Source organism: Vanessa atalanta, chromosome 9 (genome assembly GCF_905147765.1).
Source record: "Vanessa atalanta chromosome 9, ilVanAtal1.2, whole genome shotgun sequence".
Taxonomy (NCBI): Eukaryota; Metazoa; Arthropoda; class Insecta; order Lepidoptera; family Nymphalidae; genus Vanessa; species Vanessa atalanta.
The window spans coordinates 6,272,756-6,300,027 of NC_061879.1; the positions used below are offsets into that span (position 1 = coordinate 6,272,756).

The 27,272-nt window shown below is 31.5% G+C and overlaps 1 protein-coding gene across 13 annotated transcripts in view; it reads left to right on the forward strand.

Annotated features, from left to right (window-relative positions):
* The first annotated feature begins 1,098 nt into the window (after positions 1-1,098).
* Positions 1,099-27,272, forward strand: part of LOC125066620 (disks large 1 tumor suppressor protein) — a 38,600-nt gene continuing 12,426 nt past the window's right edge. For 3 of the 13 annotated variants that reach the window (XM_047674759.1, XM_047674763.1, XM_047674764.1), the window contains exons 1-12: positions 19,208-19,481; positions 19,977-20,188; positions 20,618-20,647; positions 21,603-21,833; positions 22,085-22,165; positions 22,237-22,488; positions 22,567-22,708; positions 22,956-23,266; positions 25,161-25,294; positions 25,390-25,509; positions 25,755-25,878; positions 26,269-26,377. In XM_047674759.1, coding sequence (XP_047530715.1) covers positions 20,114-20,188; positions 20,618-20,647; positions 21,603-21,833; positions 22,085-22,165; positions 22,237-22,488; positions 22,567-22,708; positions 22,956-23,266; positions 25,161-25,294; positions 25,390-25,509; positions 25,755-25,878; positions 26,269-26,377 — 1,609 coding nt within the window. In that variant the 5' untranslated portion in view covers positions 19,208-19,481; positions 19,977-20,113. Of the gene's footprint in view, positions 1,323-3,953; positions 4,086-12,105; positions 12,222-17,562; positions 17,668-18,720; positions 18,775-19,207; positions 19,482-19,976; positions 20,189-20,617; positions 20,648-21,602; positions 21,834-22,084; positions 22,166-22,236; positions 22,489-22,566; positions 22,709-22,955; positions 23,267-25,160; positions 25,295-25,389; positions 25,510-25,754; positions 25,879-26,268; positions 26,378-27,272 lie in introns of those variants that run through there. The other 10 variants (XM_047674756.1, XM_047674758.1, XM_047674753.1 and 7 more) reach the window with 10 other exon arrangements.

The following is a 27,272-nucleotide window of genomic DNA, read 5'->3' on the forward strand; positions in this document are numbered from 1 at the left end:
CTAATGTAAGAATAAAGACATAAAAAAATATATTAGATTAATTATATTTGTTAATGCGTAATTGAAATTGCAGGCACATGCCTCTTGAGCGAATAGTTAAGCTTATAGATCATAAGTTAAATAGATAATTCTGGTTTATGAAATGTGTCTGGGATCAATATTGATTAATGAATAAACTTGGTACTAGTAAGCCTGTCTGGCTAGCTTAGGTTAGTGGTGAAACCTAAAAATTTGAATATAGTAGAGTTCTTATTTCTATAGGGACCTAACTAGTCACGGTCAACTTATATCCAAATTATAAATGACAGGAAATGCGACTGTTACCCCTGATTAGGTGACTTTTCGTAGAGGCTCTACGATAAAGGAGTGACGTAGATTAGATAATGCAATATAAGATAAGTACGTAGGATTTATCCTATGTATCATATATTGCATTAAGAATTGCCGCGAAAGCAACGAATTAGATACAAGCAAAGGAAAAACATTTCTGTATATAACGTTAGCGCTATATTAAAAGATTACTCAAAAAAAACTGTATACACGTCTACGTATACCATAGTATACCTAACAGTATCTATAGCTGATGCAGTATGTATATTAGAAAAACTAAACTATTTAAATTAGGAAACATAAAAACAATCATTGCGATGGATTTAATTTGTAAACCATTTTGATTCTTACTACATAAATCAAGTACCTATATAATATTGTTGAAAAGTAATATTCTTGGTAAAATCAAATTTATAATTATGTCAAATGTAATGGTTTTGTTACGTATCTTTTTTTTAAATTCTAGAACATAAAACTAACATTAACTATTTCTATGATTTTCATATTTATTTAATCTTAAACATTAACATCATATAACATTTAGGTATTAGTTATATTGAAATAATATTTTTTTAATATTCACAATAATTATATTGTGTCTGCGTTCACTTTAAAGACATAAAAGGAATTTACTTACGAATGTTTGCAACCCCTAACATTTTTCACCCTCGCGAATTTACATTGTCTATGATTCCACCCTCTGACGTCACAGCTGAAATCGACCAATCCTATAAGCACAGTAGTCGACGGCCCTTATAAGCGGAATCACCACCGCGTATCATTTTATAACATTGTCTTTATAATCTTAATGTTATTATTGTGTTTCTATACGTGCCGTGTAAAAATGTATTTAAATGTGATTAATATTGTGAAATGATTATTTTTTGTTATTCAATGTTCGTGAAACAGTTTATTGTTTTATTTCTTTAGAAAATAATAAGTGTTACAAATTACGTTAGGGGGCGGTACCGTGATGCCAGTTCGTAAGCAAGGTGAATATTACCAACGTAAAGTTTTAGTTAGATGTACTACGTTATTTTTGACAAAAGATTATGCAAGGGGTTGGAACGTAATGGATTTGTGCTATAACACCCCTATGTTGTTTTGCATCAACGGTGTTGCCATATTATAATGTTTTGAGCTTCTACTAATTATATATATTACTAAAGTAAATCTTACATCTTTATATACATTAAGAACAGTGAAATACTGGCTACGTCCTGTACTTAAGAACCTTTCAACTATATTCATACACATTCACAACTATCTTAATAAATTTAACCTCATGGAAAATTTCTCATTAACCAAATATTAATTAGTCAATTTAACAGACCAGCAAGTTTACCAGCTCATGAATATACCATTGCGACTAGTTGATAGTGTACTCACGATACTTATTAAGGTTAAGAATGATCTAAGATTTCCTTAAGAAAAACGGATGGTTGCCCAGCATGGGATATAAAATGAATATAAAACGTATTTATTACTTAGCTGCCTCAAAATCACCAGCCAAAAATTCCACCACTATATGTCGCAAATGAAAATATCCAGGCTATTAATACCTACGATAGAATTTAAGATATAAATGGTTTTTCTTATGAACCAGTAAATAAAATAAGTAATTAATAATTTAAATCGTTTATGTTTATTATACTGAATAAGATCAGTGATATAGGAATTTTAGGTAAGCTACTTGTCATAACATTTTCGTATGCATTTTACAATCACGGGTTTAAATAGAGTCATATACATATTTCACCGCATACTGTGATATTTGGCGACAGTTGGGTGAATCAATTATTCAATAAGTATACAGGCATTACAATTATATAATGGGACGCTACGTGCGTTGACACAGGTCCTGTCTCTTGTCAAGAAAACAATGTCAAAGATGCAGTAAAAAAAACTGAACTGTACAAACTGCGCAAATATTCTAATTACAAATTACATATTTGTAATGTGTAGTAGTGCAAAAACATTTTTTTAATATATTTAAAGACAAAACATACCGTCAAATGTGGAAATTTTTAGCCAGAGAATCGGAAATGTGATTCCAATAGGAAAATACTGCTGTCACCGTTCCACGCGATCATTATTTGTACAGTAACCTTGTTTAATTTACATTTGTGTAGACTTATTTTTGTCCGTAGTGTCAATGATTCATATTAAATATTGACTGTGATTATTACGTATCGGTAGTATCATAACAACCTTCGCGATATTTGTGAAATATTCGATGCCACTGCATTAACGTAAAGGGTATATATTCTATAAAAACTCAGTGGAGTTTTACCCTTTATTGTCTTTTAGTTTGTAATCCTCTCAATTATAAATAGTATAGTAAAAGTGTATTTGTCTCTCTTACTTAGTCAACATACATACATAATTTTATCTTATCGATAAAAAGTTAAAAGCGATATATTTAATATATTACTGGTATGTGCAACAAAAAAAAATATTATTAAATAATTTCAAACAAAATAATCGGTCCTATTATAACCCTATTGAATTGCGCCGTAGGCACTAGCTTTTGGTGTTCACTCCAGTGTTTGCTAATAATTCTTTGTTTATTATTATTATAAAAAATAGTTCTATGTATGTTAAATACACTTATACCATTTTTTTTTTATATAATTGTCCTTTAACAAACATAGCGACTTGATTATATTAACTGACTGATTAAATATGCCTTATCTAGGTATATTTAAATGAAATAAAATATATTAAATTATAAAACAATGGTATTGGAATAACTTCATATAGTAATATTTACTGATTTCGTGATAACCTGAATAGTTGACCTGGCTGCTCCAAAGATTTATATCTCGTCAAGTTTTGAGTCAAGTTTGGCGTAGTCAGCATATTTACCTACGACAACATTATTTGAAAAAAAAAACACGTCTTACGTCACGTCCACATTAACGATTATTTTAAAACAATTAAATTAAACAACTTAAAAAAAACCATGTTCGTACACTGGCCTCATTGGCTACGCCAATCGAAGTTTAATTATTAACCCGAATTAGTTATTTTTGAAAAATACACAGTAATATTATAGTCTTTATTAACCTTAGCCCTTAAGGTAGTAAGCCCGTCTTTAGATTTACCAATATTTGTCATTATAATATTCAAATAAATTAACTACGTAGTTTGCATACAAACAGTTACATGTATATAATTGATTAATGATAGCTTAAATAAAAGTAGAAATAACTTTAATTTATAAGTCTGATTGTACTAATATCATATTTATTTTATTTATTAAAAATCTCTTATTATCTGTACCAGTACTATCGAATAATTTACACGTTGTGTAATATTTTTCTAAACTTTAGGTCGAAGGTAGAAGGTACATATTCGTTTCAATCAATAATACTCAGACATTCATCGATATATTTATACGCTTCTCGTTTATAGTTTTAAAGCTCATAAACATTGTTACATAAACATTTTGTTTTTTGTCCTTGAAGAAAATAACAATACAAGAAGATTTTTATTTTTTTGTTTTTATTTTATGATACACAAGTATATAAAATATTATATATACATATAATACCCGTATTAAATAACATTATGATATAATCTTACTCAGACCGAATAACATATTTGTATATTTATTCCAGAGGCCCACCGAGCATTAGAACTGCTGGAAGACTATCACAGCAAATTAATTAAGCCGCAGGACCGCCAGCTTCGTCTCGCGATCGAAAGAGTTATCAGAATTTTTAAATCACGCCTTTTTCAAGCTCTTCTTGGTAAGTGAATAGGTATATTAAAATTTAATAGTCCATTTTGTAATTTGATTTTTCACAAAATATATATTTTTTATTGTCGTAACTTAACTTAAATAAAATATTATGCCTAAAGTTACTTTAGGCATATCTCTTGGTCGTTGTTTGTAAAATGCAAATGATTATCTGGTATAAATTACTTACTTTGAATAAATTAATTTCCAACGTTGGGAGTACTACGTACTATTGTTACAAATATAATCCTTAAATAAAATATCAAGTATCGTTAATGTGCCAGTTGTTTTAGCAGCGGATTGCACTAGGGAAATTTAAATTTTTTGAAACAATTAATTTATATTATTTATGAATATAAGTCAAGAAAAAATATATATACCCTTATGTTTTCAAAGTGTCTGTCCTTTGATATCAATACAATCAAACGTTAAATAACCGAATCACGCTCCTAATGGCATGATATCAAGCAACAATATTAATAAACCGAAATAGTGTTATAATCTTGAACTAAATAGTATTGTCGTGTTACTAGGCTGCTATAAATATATATTAGCAGGCGCGTGACCGCAACTCACGTCAATATCGGTCTTGAGACCGACCACGACACTGCCATTGTTTTCCGTAGTATATTTAGACAGTTGTAATGAGCACCACGAACGTTAATTATAGTATCCATCATTAAATGATTATTGTTTAATGTTTTTAATTAGTCAATATTTTGTTATGTTCTCATTTTTTTTTCATTTTAAATACACAATCATTAGTGTCAAGTGTGTTACTACATCATCATCGCGCATATCTCATTCGTTTGGTGTTGACGCAGTAATTATGTAAACTGCATGAATAAAAACATTTGGCAGACAAATTCTGCCGTCTGGAAAATTGTCTGCCTGATGCCTTGGGAAAGCTCTTTGATAGTGGATTCCGCTACCATTCAGGTTGAGTGAGAGTACACATGATAGAAATGTTCGTATTCGATCCCCAAAATTGGCATTTACCTGCATCTAAAAATGGCTGTTAAATCGATGAATTTTTTTAAAAATAAAATCGCCAGAAATATATTTTATCCATTTAAGATTCTGTTATGTTATTACGTAAGATAATAGTTGTAGATAAGTAGATATTATAGAGCTGTTGGCATAAGTTCGACGATAATAAAAAAAAAAAAAATTGAGCTAATGGTACTGAAGTTGTAATTTATACTAAAATTAACGGTTACTATTCTTAATACTTACGAACTATTCATTTTTTTTAAGTGCTGATAGTGCGTACATCTCATCTCGTACTCGAAGATAAACGATGTAAGAAATTCTGCACCTGTCGACATTTTCTGATGCATAATGAATTAGGTTCCACATTCTCCATATCACGGAATGACCACATGTCACAAAAGTTTTTTTTTTTTTTTAAATTATAATTAATTTGAAATGCTATTCAACATTTGTAACGATAATGTTGTCTTAGATTTTCGCGATTATTACACATTGAAATAAAACTAATTTTTAACGGATTTAATCGCGTATATTAATTATTTTATTTTAACATCCCGACGTTTCGAGCACTTTGCAGTGTTCGTGGTCACGGGCAGTCTGCCCGTCGTCGGGATGTTAAAATAAAATAATTAATATACGCGATTAAATCCGTTAAAAACTAGTTTTATTTCAATTTGTAACGATGTTGAATGTTGACATCGATGTTAATATTATTGTGTTATATTAAAATTATTTTCAATACTTTTTGGAATTAAATATAAAACTGCTATCATTACGGTAAAGGTGCTCACCTTAGAAAAACCAACGAGAGACAGGTTGGATTTTGTTATTCTTTCACTAATTTTAATAATGTTTTAATTAAGTAGTTTCGAACCCTTGAGCACAATTATGAAAAAGTTTGAAGACCATAATTTCATTTCAAATAAGGATAAAACTCTGTTATCTTATAAGTGTTTTTCAATAAACGTATAACAGAAAACTAGTTATCATTTTAATTCAAAATAAAGTCAATTATCACATTTACTTAAGTTACAATCAATATTCTTAATGCAAAAGTTAGTTTATATGTACGTTGGCTTCTCAGAATCGACATCACACGTGGGGTAGTCGCGAGCGGCAGACAATATAATATGTGGAGTGGTCCTTCGTTAATAAACTCTTGAAGTAGTTGAATTTAAAAAAAAATCTCATAACAGGATATTTTTTAAATTTAAATTATCGTTAAATATTCACTAAATTATAAGATGTACCATACGCATTGAGATAATAATATAAGTGTAGTACAATAAGGTTGGCATATTGGATTAACCTTGTTAAGTTGCTTGTGCGCAACAAGACTTACACTTAGTTGCAGTCATTCATTTTTTATATCTAAATTACATTATAGATACTCTTGTCTTATAGTAATTAACTAAATTTCATATCTATCTAGTGTTTTAGCTTCTAGGTCACATAAACATTATCAACATGGATTAATTATTCTATAGTCACGACCTTCTACTAGTGTTTTTGTTAAGTTAAATGAATTAGAAACAATAATATTATATTATGATCATCGATGCTACCATCATTAATCCACATGTTCCACGACTATGCAATAAGAGCCATAATGGCTCAATGGATAAAACATATAGAACCTAAACGACAGTCGCAATTTCAAATCCGGCAACTACAATTGTGTATAAAGATTTTTACTACCAATTCTCACACATTTATGTTCACAAAAACCCCGTCAAACGTCATCCTTTTTCGTCTAGCAACTTCGTAGGCAGGTTGTTACCTGCCGTAAATAGGTCTGTTAGTGTTAGTTGATAGTACTTATGTAAAATCTTTACAAAAAGAAAATTGGCAAACTTGGCGTTCTCCACGCCGGTTTTGTTATAAAAGTATCCATAATTACATTAGATAATTTGTAAACAAACATTAGTAAATTGTATTGTTATTGATTGTATCTTTCTGAAGAATTATAAATATTACTTGGTAGGGTTTTATGCAAGCCTGTCGGGGTAGTTACGAGGTACATAATAAGTAGGTATTAATCAGATAGTATTGTTATGATCTGGTTTGAAGGGTAAATAATATAATATATGTATAATACAAGCACAAGGAACATAAGGCGATGAAAGGAATGCTTAATATTTCTTATAGCACCGAAGTCGTGGTTATTACCACTTATCATCAGGTAACCCTGTACGCATGACTATATTATATAGAAATATGCACACTTCAGTGAAAACTGACCTAATATTTAATCTGACTAAATATTTTATGAAAAGTTAATTAAAAGACCCAAGCTTTAATTATATTTAACTAAAATATAATTACTGGCAACTGTATCTTAAGGGTCTATGTGAAACGCTTAGTTCAGATTTATATAAAACTTTACAAATACGTTTATAAAATGACACGAAGGAATTACGTTCACTTTCTTTGCCTTTATTCTGACTTTCTTAATTTCTCCCTGAGGTGTATTTAACAATTCTTTATAAATTAGGTGATCACCTAATTGATTTGAAGTTATTAAGATATTCCACCTAATTGCTACAATACTTGTAGACCTTGATATCTTCCTAAAACGTCGTGTACGATATGAATTAAAAAATAAATAACACTCTGTACTTACATGAATGGCAATCTCGATATTCATTAGAGTTTGAATTTATTTATTTAATTTTCGACTAAATAGAATATGCCTTTGATCTTTCTTTTCTTGTTTTTTTTTTTAATTGTTAAGTATGACTTGCATAACTAGTCTTTAAGCAGCTAAAATTGAAACAACAATATTTTTTGTAAAAATCCTTAAACTGTTTAACAAAAACTTAAAATTCATGTTCGCAAACCGTATAATCGTTAATGTGCTCAGTTTGACCTACTTATAAAGATATAGGTCATAACTCAAACTCGTAGCCTACCTCCAACACTACTTCACTATCAGCGTGCTGACGAAGCTGTGCAGCTAGGCCTGTTGAAACGATTTTAATTGAAATTTTAAATAACGTAACCATTCAGGCGATAAATGGAACGTTAACTATGTAACTGTGTACTTTGTTGTAGCGATGCTCCGGGATAATCATACAACATTTTCTGAATTTTCAAATGACCAACAATACTTTTATTAAATGGCTAATATTACATCATCCTCCTGCCCTTATCCCATTTTTACTTGGGGTCGGCGCAGCATGTCTTCTTCTTCCATACTTCTCTGTCGGACGTCATCATTACACATTTACATTATTACCAAAAAATACTTGTCTGTTTATTGATCTACATACTAATAATTTATTTTTGTTATTTTATTCTATAAATGCAAGTTAATAAACATCTGATGTTAATAAAAATCTGGACTCTCACTTTAAGTAAGTACCATTTAAAAGTGATACTAACCTACATTACCAATATTAATTTATATTATCTACCACCGATTGTAATTTAAGAAATATACTTATACCTGCAATAATTTCGTCGATCATTCGTTTTAAGTGACATAATTTGTAGGTACCCGTAATTTTACAGGCTCACTGCCAACTCAAAACCACCAAATAGTTATTATCTATGAAGTATTTTTGGAGAATAAGAAATAATTTTTGGATTTTGATTAGAGAGTGGATATTATTACCCTTACGGTCTTCAATAATGGTCTATTTTCTAATGGTTATTTATTCCGTAACATTTTTTTGATTCACAGACAGGAATGTTTTTGATTATAAAATAACTGCGTTGAGAGATTAGTATTGTCTGTGAGTGTAAAATTGAACGTTGATTCTGCTGGCAAATAAAATGGCATCCTCCAATGTAACTGACGTATAAAGAAATTTTTAAAAGTTCTAAATTTCTGATAATTATTTAATCAAAAACATAATATTGTTATAACTTTATTATATTTTTTAACATATATATAAATACACATATATATTTATTTATATACAAATTAACTCTATTTTATAGAATACATTTACTTCAGATTTTTGTAATTTCGACAGATTTTTTTCTCGACTAAAAACTATAAAATATTAAAAAATAGTAGTTCCATATTCATTCTCAGATTAGAATAAGGTTTAAAATTAGTAGTTTTTTACTTATGTCGAGTATTATTACTATTTTATTTATTATTATTATATTATATATACTATTGTATATTATAGTATATTTGAGTAAAAATAAATGAACCCAAATATTTTATAATCAATACTTTTGAGGAAAGAGAATAATACTAGCCTCATGAGTTCATGACCCATATAAAGCCTAACCCATTTTAACCATTTAGTTAAAATATATAAAAAGGGATAGGTATCTAACCCGCCATCTTTTGTAGGGTTCAATTATTCGATGAACCTTGAAAGGGAGATACTATTTATAGTAGATATTTATAGCGACATTTGGGAAAGTCACGGAGCAAAGAGGACCATATCTGACTTTATAACTACAAGCACTGACAGATCTGTGGTACATAGTGCATACACCACTAGCATTCTCCTTGAACCCTAACTCCGTCCTATATAGGTCTAAGCAATAGAATGTCTAATATGCGGTTTAATAGGTCCTTCGATTTTACATATTTGTAAATTCTTAGATTAGATTTAATAAAATATGCTTTTAGAGGTAGCTGTCAATTATCAATACAACTTCCCTCTATACTCTATACTTACGTACATACGTAAAATATGCACAAAGATACATTGCACATACCGAGAGCTCTGTTCATAATGATGCCGAATTATCAACTATCACTTCGTTGACTCGAAAGAATTTCGCGATATTCTATAGTCTCTAGTTCGTAATAAAAATATTTCTTTATATAAAGTCATTATGGCTATGTCCTTATACAGGCGCCAGGCGACCTCAATTTCAAATTTCATTAGGATTGGTTTAGTAGTTTATTCGGCAAGAGGTAATAAACAGACATTTACTTTTTAATTTCTAATATTAGTAAAGACATCATTATATTTATGGTTAACCTAAAAATGTTGCTTAATGTTATCGTTGTAGGAGCATCCCTAGATATTTGTTTGAGAGTGTATGAATTAAAATTTGTATATTAACTGTTCAATTAAGGCAGTATGAAAAATATTGTGTATAACTTTGTTTAACTATTTGCCGAGGAGAATGAGTCCAAACAACATGCCTCACGATCGATCCAACGCTTTATGTTCGTGTTTGTTTGTAGCGATTGGCCGTTTTTGAAGTATATAAAACTTTCATATTAACGAGTGTACGTATTTTTACCCTATTTTTGTTAAGACAGCTACTTCAATATACGTATTAATTTTGATATATAGTCGATAGGGTTATTCGATAGGATTCGATAAGCTAAACAGTTAAGTCGGCACGCAGCGTCGACTATGTTTATCGACTAAACAGAATAAATGAAACATGGTACGATTTCGGTTTGGTTTATTATATTTAAAAAAATCCTAATTCATAGTATTATACCCCAGACTTGCTCTAACATAAATGAAAATAAAATAAAAAGAGAAGTGTTTCATTGCTATTATTAAGTTTTAAATCTATTTAAAGAGGATTTCTAGATATTGTCACTTCTGGTAAATTATTCTTGTTTTCGGATGTGAAATATGTATGTATATATATATATATAGAAGTGTCCACATTAATTCCACAAAAAAAATCTAAAAATATGTGTTTTTGTTGACAATAATAACTATCATTGAAATCATACATTTTAACACAGTCAAAACACGATCGACCTAAAAATTAATCAAAAAGTGAAATAAATATCGGTACTCAATTTATAATAATTTTGTAGTTTAATAGCATTATAAACAGCAATCCCGTAACAGAAGTTTCGGACATTATATAATAACATCGGTTCGCTTCGCTGAGCGTAAAATGTCTACTTCTGCATTTTTTTACATATACTAACCTACTTCTAAGACATAACCTACATATAAACTACTTCTATATATTATAAATATGTTTTACATATTAATAATATAAGTCTTCGGTTATTTATTAAGATTACGATTAAAATAAGAATATACTATATTATATGTACTATGTGATGTGCTTATAATAATGCGCATTGTGTAATAAACAATTTATAGGCTTAGGACGTTCGGCATCGATTTTTCGATTCTTTAGTGTTCATATGAACACAGGGTCTAAAAACGTTTACTCAGTTTCCCTATACACTTACGATTACGCATATTAAAAGTGTACCAATTTTCCTCCTCCGGCATAGACCCTACGTACAGGGACAATTAAAGACATTTTGAGCGATTGTTATATTCCTAATATTAATGTACCTATTTTATTCATTTTTTATTACTGTATCGAATTGTTTGTAGTGTAAAGAAAATAAAATTCTCACAACGTTACTGGTGAAGTTAATATAAGTATATTAATAAACCCTCTATAGTTGAGTTTGACATCGATCGGTTACTTAGAACACGCGATATAGGTTGTCATAGAAAGCGAGATCACACAATAAATCTAGCGACTTGTTGACAAAGAAATTTCTACGAAGTATTTTCACGTGTTTATTACTTTAATATAAAATAGAATTGTTACACAGCCATAGTTAAATTTAAAATAAATTTAGGCTGTTGAGAATACTACATAAGTTTCAATATCACACAGAATCATTACATACACACATATCATATAACAACAAAACAAAACTGTAAAACAATTCACATAACCTCTCCTAAAGAGTACCTATATGTTTTAACGTTATGCCCTTATAGATATAATATGTACACACCTGTTTTTAGATGTATATTAAAAAATGTTGGTGCAATGTTTTCCAGTGAATTTAAAATTCTCGGTAAAAATATACCGCATTTGCGATGCTGCAATGCAATTTTTCCTGTTAACTATATTCTGGTAAAAATGAAAAAATTTTTAAAAGCTGAAAAATAATTCTTTTTTAGTTTAATGAATCCCGCTTACCTTAAATTATAAACTTTATCTAGATTTATTTATATAAAAGAAGATAAAGTTTGAGTTCGATTTGTTTGAAAGTTCGATTTCGAATGTTTCGCTTGTAACTTTTTCACTAACTTACTTTTTATTGCCTACAGATATTCAAGAATTTTACGAATTAACCCTTCTCGATGATACGAAATCTATTCAACAAAAGACTGTTGAAACAATTCGTATAGCAAACAAGTGGGAATCTGATGGTGTCCGGGGTGAAGTAAGTATTTTTTATGATAATTCCTGAATATAAAAGGTATATGGATACGACTGACTAGTAACATTTTATTATTTTCAATTAAAATGATATTTGGTCTAAATATATATAATCGATGCACATTTTTATTAATATATATTATTCAAATGTTGCTGCAATTGCCGATTGCAAGCACAATATTCAAGAAATTCAATAAAAACCCGTTACTATAACTTTATTTATTCTATGAGTACTCTGTACCTTCAAGAGTACTCATAGAATAACTAAAGTTTGAGTAAACAGTCTAAAAAATTGGTGGTAGTATGTAATACATCCACTAAATTACGCCTTAATTTTTTGCCTTAACACCCAAATTGCTTCGTACCTAATTGTCTTGGTAGAAGTTATGATATTTGAATAGTATTATATTATGAAACTTTAAAACATTTTCGAAATTTACATTTATACACAACATTTTTTAAATTAAAATACTAAGTAAACCAACGAGGTTCCACAGTCAATATTTGAAATTAGAATGTCTATTTAATTCACTAGATTATTGATATGTAAAATTGCAAATCATCAATACAATAAACTACAATTACTGTCTCCTCATATGTATGTTTCTACTCAGATGTAAGAAATCTTCTTGTCACAATTATGATGTGTATGTCGGAGAAGTAGTCGGGTTTACAGCTTCCATCGCAGTGAAACGCAATCAATATAAATAATCTTTATTAGTTCTGTTAACAATTTATTGTCTTTTTTTTTAAAAAATGTCTCAATGCAATATGGCGTTGCTATAACAATGCCCGTTTCTAAGGCGTCCTTTTCGAATGAATCAAACGGATATTCACAACTACAACTTTTTATAATAAATTAATGCAATTACTGCAAATTCATTCTTAAAATATAGTTTAATATTAAAGATGAATATTTATTTGGTTCTTATTATTAAATATAGCTCTTAATTAATTACAATTGAATTACTTAAAAAATAATATTTTTATTACATAGTCCGTTATGACACATTACAGGTGGCGCTACAAGACGAATCCAAATTAAGTTTTACTTACATAATAAAATATAAACATTAAAATGATAATTGACAATATACTTATAATTATTATTTTATATTATTAATATTTTAAACCATTGCCGATAAATGGCGACTTGCGCCCATACGGCCATACTGACTCCAGCGCGTCCCCTGCGCTGTTACATGTTATGATATAATTTCATACAAGGCATCGACCATGCTGGGATCTAGCCAACACACAAGGCATCACCCATGCTGTGATCTAGCCAACACACAAGGCATCGACCATGCTGGGATCTAGCCAACACACAAGGCATCACCCATGCTGTGATCTAGCCAACACACAAGGCATCGACCATGCTGGGATCTAGCCAACACACAAGGCATCACCCATGCTGGGATCTAGCCAACACACAAGGCATCACCCATCCTGGGATCTAGCCAACACATAAGGCATCACCCATCCTGGGATCTAGCCAACACATAAGGCATCACCCATACTGGGATCTAGCCACCACATAAGGCATCACCCATCCTGGGATCTAGCCAACACATAAGGCATCACCCATACTGGGATCTAGCCACCACATAAGGCATCACCCATCCTGGGATCTAGCCAACACATAAGGCATCACCCATCCAGGGATCTAGCCAACAAGACCAGGTTTAAGGATACGCATGGTGGCCAACCAGCGTTTTAGGAAGGGATATAGGATAGGTTAGGTTATGAAAAATAAATTAACACATACACGCACATATTAATTATATCATTAAATAAATCATATCAACAAAAAATGATGTTAATTACGCCATAAAATAAAACATATCAACAAAAAAAATATATATGTTAATTACAACATAAAATAAATCATATCAACAAAATGTATCATACAGTATCAACATTTCCTCATTCCTCCGCCCATACGGTAAATTCGTCCGAGTTGACAGAATCATTAAAAGGGTCTGATTGAGCTGTAGGGGCAGGCCGTAAGGCATTATGACTTACAATTTTTTCTGAACACCCACGAAGGTTAACATGTTTAAGTCTGTATCGATCATTTGCCAATATATCTAAAATTTCCATTGGGCCTTCAAATTTAGGGCCTAATTTAGTGGTGTGTCGTTCATGGCGCTGCATCAAGACGAAATCACCAACTTTACCTCTACCAAAGCGCATTTTATTATTAAGGGACCGCTCGTCCATCCGTTTTTAAGCATTTGATCTAATGTCCTCTAAGTTGTCTGTCAGTATGTCATCGTCAATTTGTAGCATTTTGATGGCAGGTGGGAAACATCTTTTACCTAATAATTATTCCATTGGATTTATTCCTGTACTTTTTATACTGTACAGTTAATAGCTAGTTGTAATTTTTGCAAAGCGGTGTGCCATGGCCTATTAGTCTCTAACGAACATATTATCTTTTAAGACTTTCATTAATCGTTCAACTCGCCCGTTGGCCCTACTAGCTCCCTTACCTATTACATAGTATTGAATCTCATATTGGTCGCAAAAAATTTTAAGCTCTGTAGATGTCATGCTTTTATCCTGATCGGCAATTAATAATAAATAAAAATTAAGTAATAAATTTTGAAAACATTTGATAGCAGTTTCGCTTGTACGATTATTGGTGTAAAGCATATGGACATACTTAGTGAAACCATTAATAAATACAAAAGCATATTCAGGTTCGTTGCATTTCCCGTTCATTCATCCGGTTATATCAGCATGAACTGTATGGAAGGGCACAGCTATTTTATCAATTGGATGAAAAGTAACCTGTCTAGCGCCCGATATCTCCTTTCTTTCTCTACACATAATACAGTTTTCTACAAACTTTCTAACTAATCTAGTCATATTAGGGAACTAATACTGCTCTCGCAATTTTTCAAGGATATTTTCTCAACTAAAGTGTTGAAGATTATCATGATAATAGGATATAAGATTTTCACCAGTAATTACGTGAAACTATAATTCATTTATGTGTTTTATTATTTATCTGTACTTTACGTCTCAGTAATTTATCCTGAAGTATAACGTGAGTATCTGCTCTATTTTTGGGAATCGAATCACTATTCAATTGTTCTACAATATTAGCTAGGGTTGAATCGCGTTTTTGTTCGAGGAGTTACGTTCGTCACTTTGACGCCGGAAACAATTTTTCTCTGAATGTCCCGTACGATGACAATAACTACACTCAATAATCTTAGCATTACTATAACTACCACTGGTACCGGGATTGTTATTTGATTGCAATAAAAGAGAGTTATGCTTAGAGAGATTTTTATCTCTACAATCTCCTGACAAATGACCAGGCTTATTGCAATTGAAACATATAATTTGATCCTTTGAAGGTCCCGTAACACGTACTTTTTTAGAATCGTTATATTTACTCTCTCTATTTTCAATTTTACGTTTCCGAAATGTTTTTAAAATCGATACTAATTTGGGGAGCGATTCGGGTGTATTTCTCAACAACTCCGACCGAATAAACTCAGGATAAATACCTGTGATCAGTGCATCTACCACCTCGGCCGCGGAAGCTTCTGGTCTAACTCTCTTGAAAAGCGTCCAGGCCGTCGTAGCATATTCAGCGTAGCTGCTCGCCTGGTCCGAAGTGTAGATGCGCCATTTTTGCACATCATCTGCGTACCGGAACTCTTCACCAAACGTATGGATCAGCTCCTGCTTCACTTGCTCCCACGTCGTTGAGTGCAACGACCAGGTGTCGGCCCATATCTTGGCTCGTCCTCTCAATTGCAGAATGGCCTTCATTCGAGCTTCGTGTGGCGAAATATTCAATTTTATAATGGTTTGATCAACATTAGCGCACCAGTCCCTGATGTCATGTGATCTCTCATCAGGGTTGAACGGCGGAAGATAAAAGTCATGGTGTCGCCGCATAGTTACGATCTCCTCAGTTAATGTTGCTCTTGCAGCGCTTGTCGCAGCTGTCCTCGTAATAGATGTTAGAAGACCCATAACTTATTCCATAGTGAATATTGACTCATCCGGAGGTCTTGAAAAGTCTCGGGGCTGTGATCCCACCGCTGCTGTCGGAGAAGTAGTCGGGTTTACAGCTTCCATCGCAGTGAAACGCAATCAATATAAATAATCTTTATTAGTTCTGTTAACAATTTATTGTCTTTTTTTTTAAAAAATGTCTCAATGCAATATGGCGTTGCTATAACAATGCCCGTTTCTAAGGCGTCCTTTTCGAATGAATCAAACGGATATTCACAACTACAACTTTTTATAATAAATTAATGCAATTACTGCAAATTCATTCTTAAAATATAGTTTAATATTAAAGATGAATATTTATTTGGTTCTTATTATTAAATATAGCTCTTAATTAATTACAATTGAATTACTTAAAAAATAATATTTTTATTACATAGTCCGTTATGACACATTACAGGTGGCGCTACAAGACGAATCCAAATTAAGTTTTACTTACATAATAAAATATAAACATTAAAATGATAATTGACAATATACTTATAATTATTATTTTATATTATTAATATTTTAAACCATTGCCGATAAATGGCGACTTGCGCCCATATGTACGTAGATAATATAAGCACAACACGACACAAGCTACGTGAGTTCTTAAAACCATGAAATTTGTACCAAAAGTGTTTTTTTTTTTAAATTACAGCTTTATCATTACACGATATTCATTAAACAATTATACAAAACAAAAATGTTATGTGTTATATATATTACTTATACATTATTGGTTAACAAGGTTTATTTTAAAAATATTTTGCTGTTCTTAAGCAATTAGTTAAGTTGATCGATGTAACAGATGGTGGATATAATGCTGATGTATCGAAATTCTTGGCCGTGCCGAAGCAAAGCGATTTAATTAATAGTAAATTTATAGAACTGGAATTGATTGGTCGACATTCGACAGAAATAATCCATTTTACTTTTCAATTAATAAAAAACATTTACTTTGCGAAGTAAGGCATATTGAAGTTTGTATACATTTTTTACCTATAAGCTTTATTTAAATTCTACTTCATGTTCATCAAATTTTAGTATTTTTTTATTACGAATATAAGTATACATAGCCCTTTTATATAGATTAGTTAAGATAAGATAAGATTTTTACATATGACGGACGAAGCGAATTGATATAACCAAAATCTAAATATACTTTAATTAAAAAAGTCTTACTAACACTTATAAACCTTTTTAACCAACTTCAAAGAATAATGAGCTTTTCGATTAGAGAGATTTATATACCTACCGTATGGTATGATATTAGAATAACATAGATATTTTGGAACATTTTTAAGCGAAAATTATTTTTTCAGGCACAATCAGGGGATAATGATTACAGATCAGTTTCGAATGCTTTTCTACAGGATAACAATAGAAAATCGGACAATCGCAATGTCGACACACCAGATTCAGCAAGGGTAAAACATTAATCCAAATATATTAATATAATACAATAGTATATGTCACTGTTCATAATTTATGATAATACTTATTAGAACATTTACGTCAGAGTCAGATTTTGAAGTATGATGGCCCTGATGCAACAAAAGGGTGAGGCCTATCAATTAGTTATTTTGCATATGAATTGATAGTGATTAATTTTGCAGTCGTATGTACCAAAATATAAAAATGTAAAAAAGATGGATTAAATTCATGTAAGAAACGTATATACTATATCAGTATTGTAAAGTGTTTTGATTTAGAAATCCCTGGATGCCCTAAATCCAGCCATGTAACATGCTTGAAACACTGACATAGCTACTGATAATTATTATTACTGTATTGCATTAGATAAAAACACATTTCACTCCCAAAACCGAGATAGATCAAGCAGAATTTTACGTTATATGGTCGTCATTGAACTTAACTAGTTATAACAATCCTATTTTAATACCGGAGTTAAATATTTTATAAAAAAGGACTACGATAATTTTATATAAATGATTGTGAGCCTCGGAAAGCACCAAAAGCCGTTGGTACTGCCCTTGAACTCTTACGGCTTGTATGTATTGGATTTGCCTTGCCATCGGATTATGAGAGGGAAGGAATTGAGAGCGTACCATATAACTCATAAGCACTATAATATTATGTCCAGTTCTTCTCTTGATAATGGCCCCCGTAGCCGAAATCGATCAGCAGAACATTATACAAATTATATATTATTACTATATTTTATAAATTATTTTAAAATAATGTAAGAGTAGCTCATAATAATTTAATCCTAATACACAAATATAATAATGTACATATTTACAATGAGTAAAGATTAATGCAATATGATTGATACAATAACAAGCAACATTAATCTCTGCTCATGACAGAGATGTTGATTAAATATACGTAATGTAAGGTCATCTTCACCATTTAGGCTTTAATTTATGTATTTCATTTTGCAAATGTTATAATTACTATATATCATTAAGGCGATAAAAACCCTGTTCCTAAAGTATCTGAAAAAATTTTTTTTTCAGGTCGGAGCGATTCCCTCCATCATATCACCAAGAGGAGACGCAGAAGAAAAAAAGGTAAATCGTAAACCATTTCTGTACTTTTTTCTTATTTTTAAAAGCGAAGTTATTTGGCTGCTGCTGTAACTGTATGAAACTTAACTAATAATAATAATTATTCCATTAGTAAAAATATAAAACAACTACCTATGAATGTAACTACATACCTATTTCTGCTTATAATAGGTAATTAAGAAAATATTTTATATTGATAATTATTATGAATAATGATTATTCTTTTAGTTTAATAAGTTGAAAAGTCAGGTGAAGGCTGTAAGAATAAACTCTTAAGATATGTTATTATAATTATTTCTATTTGTTTTCGTTCAAACAACAAATTCGTAACGCCATCTTTCGGAAAACCTCTGAAACTCGAGGTGTTTACCGATACCGTTTTGTTTTTTTTTCTTCTTTTTTGATGACGTGACGTCTCCGAAGGTAGGTACCCGAACGCTATACAACAAGTGGTCGGTAATGGCGGATAGTTGGTGTTTCGCGTTTCGTAGTACTATTTATAACCTAAAATATAGTACAAGTTTTCAGCGATATGTACGCTAACGTTTCATGGTTGTGTGGATTTGTGCTGTTAAACTTCACAATTGTGCCAATGACTTACGAACGATACATCGACTAAAAGAAAACTTAATATAAATGATTATCAAGTGAAATGATATTGCACATAAAATTTTGACATTCACACTGCTGTTATTTCGTATTCGTCGCAAGTAAGGCCATATAATATACACTAATCTATTTTTAAACGTTTAGTAATTTACTATTTGGGAACGTTTTCAAACTTTTGGTGAGACTAATGAAACTTCTGAAATAGTTTTGCTTGTAACAATTCGCTACGTTACTCGCTAAACGATTTATCTATCTACTAAATAAAACCAAACGTCTATATTGCACGTTAAATAACGTAACACGGACATTCTAATTAAAGTTCATCGCTTTGACATTCATACCATCCTATCATTGAACACAAGTTGGTAACACCCAATTAACTACATACGCATACATTCTAATAAAATCCGCTATCTGAAAAGGGCTCGGTTCGAAAATAATTCTTTAGATAAGGACTGGTTTAATTTTAAATTAAGCTAACATGATAATCGGCTTATATTGTGGGACTACATGCAATCATAAATCTAGGTTGCGTTTTGTTAAAAGTGGCGATACACATAAAAATGTTTATGGTGCAAGCTAGAAGTGGGTTCTAGGTAGAGAATGGTGCATGCAGGAGCGCAGCCAGTAAGGTGCTGACAGCAGGCACAAGTGTGTAACTAACATGCATGCTCTGTACATAGTATAGAACCGAAAACAAGTACCAGAGGGCTATGCACACTTGGTTAACAAAATGACTGAAAGACGGAAGAAAAAAACTCATAATGGATTCCTTCGGAAAGTCTCCTCCTTATTTAACCTTGATACGGTGAGTAGGTGAGTGCTACTTCATAAAAGATAGATTGTTCTCAAGTGAGCAACGAAGTATGTGTTACAAAAACAATGTAGATTTTTTAAAAATATTTGTAACAAAAGCATAATAATTCTGACTGTTGAATTTTCTTTCAAGAGCATTAGCATTTTGAAAATAACATATAGAATTTTATAAACATACCTTTAGTTTCTTAGAAATTACATGCAGCAGCCATATAACACATTTTTTATCCATATAGATTATTTGTAAAGTATATTAAGGTTTTGTAAAAATATATGTTAGAATTTAAAAGTATACATAAAGTGTCTTGCTAATCCAATTATTTTTTTACCTGTTGAACTAATATACTAAGTGTGTAATTCATTACAATAGTATTTGTGAGAAGTCTAGCTATTAACCAAATTAATTCATTTTTTATTCCAGGTTCACGTCTCATCACCTGAAATGAAGCAGGTAAATATTTTAATGACATTCCTATGGTATAAGTTGCCATTATTCATCTCACTATACTAATTCTACTTATTTTAAATTATTTAGTATTTCCTTGTTTCTATACATGTTTTATTACGGTTTATGTAGTTTATATTAATGAGTAGGAAAATATTATTCATTATAAAATTGTTAATAACATTTTAATTAAAGGAGGAAACCAAAATTTTTTTTTCTAAATTAAATTTTGACCTTTTGTGTGTAAAATTATTAAAAAAAAAAAAAAATCCATGTTTTTGTATACAGTAGAACTCCAATCATGTAAACCAATTTAGACGGAGACTAGTTCGAATAATCATTATGTGGATTTTTGGGACAAGATCCTAAATAAAACCTTTTTACATGAATAAGTACACATGCATATATATATATATTAACAAATATGTTTAAGAATTATATCTTAAATGTATTATATATAATAAGGATAAGTTGCTATGTATAAATTGAGTCATTTTTCGATTCATTTAATATTCTACTGTATACATATATTTGTAAAAATGCTTGGATTAGAACTTAAAATCCTTGGATAAGGTCTCCATATCCTACTTACTGGACTATCTCAACTTCACAATTACATAATAGATAAGTAATTTTATCACTTAGTGGTTTTAAATTTTACAGAAGTACTGAGATATTTGTATGATAACAAAATACATGTTATAAAATATTTTATCAACAGTGACAGAATAAAATATAATATCAAAAGTAAACCTAAATATTTTGTCTTACAAGAAATTTGACGAAAACGATAATATGTAATGTCTACATATATCTAAAATTTATTTTAGTTCATATATTATTTATAAAAATATACCTGAAACCATAATTCTCTCTCGATTAGTTCCTGCCAATTTAATGACATCAATAATTTTGTACTATTATAAAAGTAAATCAAATTAAAAATGAATGCTGTTGAAAGTTGCAGATAAATGGAATAGAAGGTGGTTCGGAGCGCACTATCGGCGATGACGGCTTTTTGTACTTAACTGTGGTTTTATCTCGCGCGGGCGGCGCTGGGCTCGGGTTCAGTATCGCCGGCGGCTCGGACAACCCTCACGTCGCCGACGACCCCCTCATCTACGTCACAAAACTTATACCCGGTGGAGCGGCGGCGGCCAGTCAGTTGCAAATAAATGATGCAATACTACAGGTAGTTTTATTCATAAAACTACAATTATCATATTCATACTGCTAAATGATTAAAATTATATTAACATGTACCATGGCATTTTCCATTATACAACATACACTATATTATATATAATATATATATTTATATATATTATTAGGCATATGTTCATTTAACTGTTAGTAATTACAATACAACAATTTATTACTGTAACAATAAATTACAGGTATATTTTGATTAACGTATTCTAATATGCGACCTATTTCATTCAGGTTAACGACACATCCGTCGAGAATGTATCACACGCTGAGGCAGTCGACGCGTTAAAAAAGGCAGGAAGCACAGTAAGACTGGTAAGCATCATACATAATATGTCATATAATCAAAAATATTCATATTTCTGAGGCATATGTTTTCGTTGCAGAAAATAAGACGTCGGCAAACGGGAGAAAACACATTAAGTGTTTCTCAAATATCAAACAAGGAGGAAGCTGTAGAGATAGAGTTGGTTAAAGGCGGCTCCGGGTTAGGCTTTAGCATAGCAGGCGGCCTGGGCAATCAGCACATACCGGGTGACAACGGCATATACGTGACCAAGATAATGGCCGGCGGGGCCGCGCATCGGGATGGACGCTTAAGGGTCGGCGACAAGCTGCTAATGGTGAAAAATACATCAGTAAGTTGAATAGAAACACTAATACCTGAACTTGATCCTTAAATGTAGCAAGATATAATTTTAATAACTCGCCTGCAGAAAGGTGACGTGAACTTGGACAATGTGACGCACGAGGACGCGGTGAGCGCTCTGAAGGCGTCGGGCGAGCGCGTGCTGCTCGTGCTCGTGCCCGGCCCGCGCCACGGGCAGCCCTCGCCGCGCACCTCCAGGGCCAACACCCGTGAGTACTACTTGTTTACCGTTTCACATGTACGTTACGTTAGGCATTATTTACGAGTGGTCACTAATAGTAATGATAGATTACACATACATGCAGTATGTCAGACATAGCATCTTTGTCGATTTTTATGGATGGAGGTAACCATCTATCATTACGCAAATTAGTAAAAATAGGAAATATAATATTCAACTTAACAATACATAAAATACAGTAGACAGTAGAACGAAAGAGAGTAACAGTGACGTAGCCATCCTCGCAGCGTCGAGCACGGCCAACTCGCTGCGGCGCGAGGACGCGCAGGACGGACCGGACGGACCGGACGGGCCGGACGCGCCGGACGCCGAGGAGCCCCGCGTCGTGGAGCTGGAGAAGGGCCCGCAGGGGCTCGGCTTCAACATCGTGGGCGGGGAGGACGGGCACGGCATCTACGTGTCGTTCCTGCTGGCGGGCGGGCCGGCCGAGCGCTCGGCGCGGCTGCGGCGCGGCGACCGCCTGCTGGCCGTCAACGACGTGGACATCACGCACGCCACGCACGAGCAGGCGGCCAAGGCACTTAAGGTGCGTACTGCGATTGGTAAACTTGCAAAGAAAGTCTTAACAATTTCGATTCGAATCCGGACCCCATTATCTCCGGTCTACAAAATAACTACTACACCTACGAGGCATTAATTAAAATCAAATTTCATAAAAAAAAATATATAAGATGATGATTAAATGAAACAGAATTGTATGCACTAAAATTTAATGTAATTACAAAAATTAAGTAACACAATACGAAATCATAAATTATATAATCTAAAAATTTAATTACATTGGTGTCTAGTCCAGTCGGAAACATACGCAGCGTTTTATAACAATTAGGCTCTTCATGTCCGTGAACGATGTGATTAAATCTAGCTATGAATACATACGTGATTGACAAACGGACGAGATAAAACGATTGAATTGCGTAACAGGTCGATTAAAAAACCCCATTAGTCACTATATTATTCATATGTCTATATATGTACTACTTTTAATTAAAATTTGGCTAAGCTCATATAGGAAGCCCATGTAGAGAATATTAATAATAACAATACCATAATTATTATTATGATACTATATTGTATATCGTAAGTACTATATTTCATTATTTTTATGTGATAGGATATAACGTAATTATTATATAATATAATAATTATATAATTATCTTATAATAATTTTGTAATTTGAATATGTTGCTAATACTAAAAATCTAATTATAATTTTTGCGATTATTTTATTTATGAAATACTAGCGGAACATGCGGTTTTACTCGCGAAAATTTATAGCACACAACATCCATGTAGTGTTATTAGTAATTTATCTACTACAAAATAAACACTTAGTGATAGATATGTCATATGATATACAAAATTCCTTAAAAAAATTAATAATTCTCTAATTAACCGGTTTATTCAAAAATGCACAAATTTTAACATCATTTAAATCAGCGAAAAGTTTTATTTCAATTACTTAAGAAATGAATGATTTCCCATACCAAAATTCCACACTCTTTTTCACACCCATATAAGGGATGATTTCTGTGATAAAAACTAATCTTATTCGTCCCTGGGACTCAAACTATCTTCGTTACAAATGTAATCAAAATCGGTACATCGATTTAACCTTGATGAGGTAGCAGACAGAGTTACATTCGCATTTATTATTAGTAGGGATAGATCACCTTATTCTGCTCGATGTGTTTCGATGGTTCAAGTATAGCCTATTCCAATTGAAAAGGGAGCAGTATTGTATATGTACATGTTCCATGGGAACAAATTTTGATTAATAAATATTTATTCATTCATAATACAAAACTATTCCAAATAACTACTTACATTCATACACTTATATACTTAAGTTCGAAAGGCATTTCTTTCAGGAATGCTTTATGAATGTAGATATAGATTGTTCAAGATCTCGGCTTCTCTTATTTGGGTTAGTTATCGATTCTACTCATGTGTGAATAGGCTATGTTTACTATGTACGTCGAAACTAAATTATATATATTTATTCATTTATTAAAAGGGATTATCAACTTGATTACTTTTTGACACCAAATTATCTATTTCTACTAACAATAAGTATGACTCTTTTATAATTGTTAGTCAGCCATTTCCTAAAGGTTTAAAAAGATTAACAACAGAATATATTAACATAATAATAAATATAAAAATTATATCCTTTGATAAAAACATTATTATCAAGTTATAAATAGAGAAACTATAAAAAGTTTTGATTTTAATCAAGATATTTTAAAATTGTTTGATTATAATATTTTATTACTGTAATAGCAATATATTTTTTCAATAGATTATATACTATAGTTATAGAATTATATAGACTTGATAACAAATGATAAAGCTGTCAATGTAATTAAATATATATATATATATATATATATAATGTGAAATTATTTTATTTCTTACAGAGTACAGGTCAGAATGTAAAATTGACTGTAGTGTACAGGCCACAGGAATACAACAAATTTGAAGCTCGAATCAATGAATTGAAACAACATCACACACTACTAAGGACATCTCAAAAACGATCACTATATGTAAGGTAAAGAAAATAAGAACATATAATTGGTATTCATTTTTTAATAATTTTGATGTGATCTAAGAAAATCTGAAATTAAATAATTCTTTTAATTTCAGAGCACTTTTCGACTATGATCCCATTAGAGATGATGGGTTGCCTTCCAGAGGCCTTCCCTTCCGTTATGGTGATATACTACACGTCACTAATGCCTCTGACGATGAGTGGTGGCAAGCGAGGTGAGTAACTTTTCTCATAGAATTAATGGATGAACAATTAAATCGACAAACTTTTCTGGCACGTCAAATACCAAACTTCCTCGGGAATCCATTTTGTTGATGAGGGAGCTAAAAAAAAAAGTGTGGCTTTTTCAAATACGCTTAGCAAAAAGATTACCCCTAGTCGACTCTTAGTCGGGCTAATAATGAGTGGCAGTATGCTGCTCTGCCGAAGTAGAATAATGACCATGGCGGGTCTTTCCCAGGCGACTGGACAGCACGGACCCGGAGGCGATCGGCATCATCCCGTCCAAGCGGCGCTGGGAGCGCAAGCAGCGCGCGCGGGACCGCCAGGTCAAGTTCCAGGGGCAGGGCACGCCCGTCAGCACGGTAACCACTACACATTTCCCTCGCTTACATCTAAGGCTCAAACCTCGGACCCGAAGAACTGGTGACGCACCAAATGGTCTCATGTGTCGATGTGATGATTCTGAAGGTGGAATATTTTTGATTTTTTAATCTGTACTTTTAATTGTATAAAAGCTAATTCTTTAATGTCATACTAATACTAAGTTATATCACACAAATACTTAATACATACTGAGGTGTCACAAAAAAATCTAAGGTCTATCATCAAAAACGATCCACGAACATGCAGTTGTATATCTTGAGTCTTCTTCTGGAAACGTTTATTTTTCTTAACACAGATTTCGGATCCATTATGCAAACAATTCATATTAATTTTATCTATGTAAATGTAATAATAAATAATAATTTCAGAGTCAGTCAACGTTAGAAAGGAAAAAGAAAACATTATCGTTTAGCAGGAAATTCCCATTCATGAAGAGCCGAGAGGATGGCAAATCTGAAGATGGCTCGGACCAAGAGCGTAAGTATTCATTCGCTGTAATATTCGCTTTGTGATATATAAGTTAATTATTTGTATAAGTCAACTAAAAATAAATCGCCTCAAAATGCACTATAATTGCAGAAAATTGGTCTAGAAGCAATTCTGTCTACACACTATTTTGATTTAGCATTTAACACTAACAGATGATAAAACCTTAACATATTATGTTCTCAATGTAATACCGATTTAAGAAATTTTAACGATTTTTAAAAAAAGAACCAGAATGGAACCTAGACAAATTTTAAGTTTCCAATAATCGAATCAAGTTTGTGAGTTAAGTTGGCCGAACTGAAATTGACTCCGACATGCAAGTCAAAGCAGTGTATCGACAATAGTTTAATTTTTTTTATTGGCGCCAAGCTAATCTTAGGAGACCTACGTAAACTATACAGAGTATCTCCATAGATATTGCGTATAATTTACAAAAATTAAACGCAAATATATATTTTTTTTTTAAATATATATAATAGGATATGCTTAGTGCATAATAATAAAAATATCTCAATAGAGTATTATTTTAAAATTACTGTATATAATTATAATTATTTACTTAAATGGTGTTATTAGTATTTAGTAAAAATTTTAGTATAAAACTTTCTTTTAATCAAACACAGTGCGATTTAACTAAACAAACTACAACCAGTCTTTCAATAAGAGAGATTAATTATATCACTCACAGGTTTTATGATAACTATAAAAGCAACGTGCTACTCATTGAATAACCATAATAACAAAATACAAATATTTGTTATATAAAAGTATCATGTTACATAGGCTTGTCATTAAAATAAATAAATTTAACACATTAATAATAATTATGCCGTGGAGTGCCGGGCTTAGAATAGCATTCCCCCATCTCTTCCCGTGGGTGTCG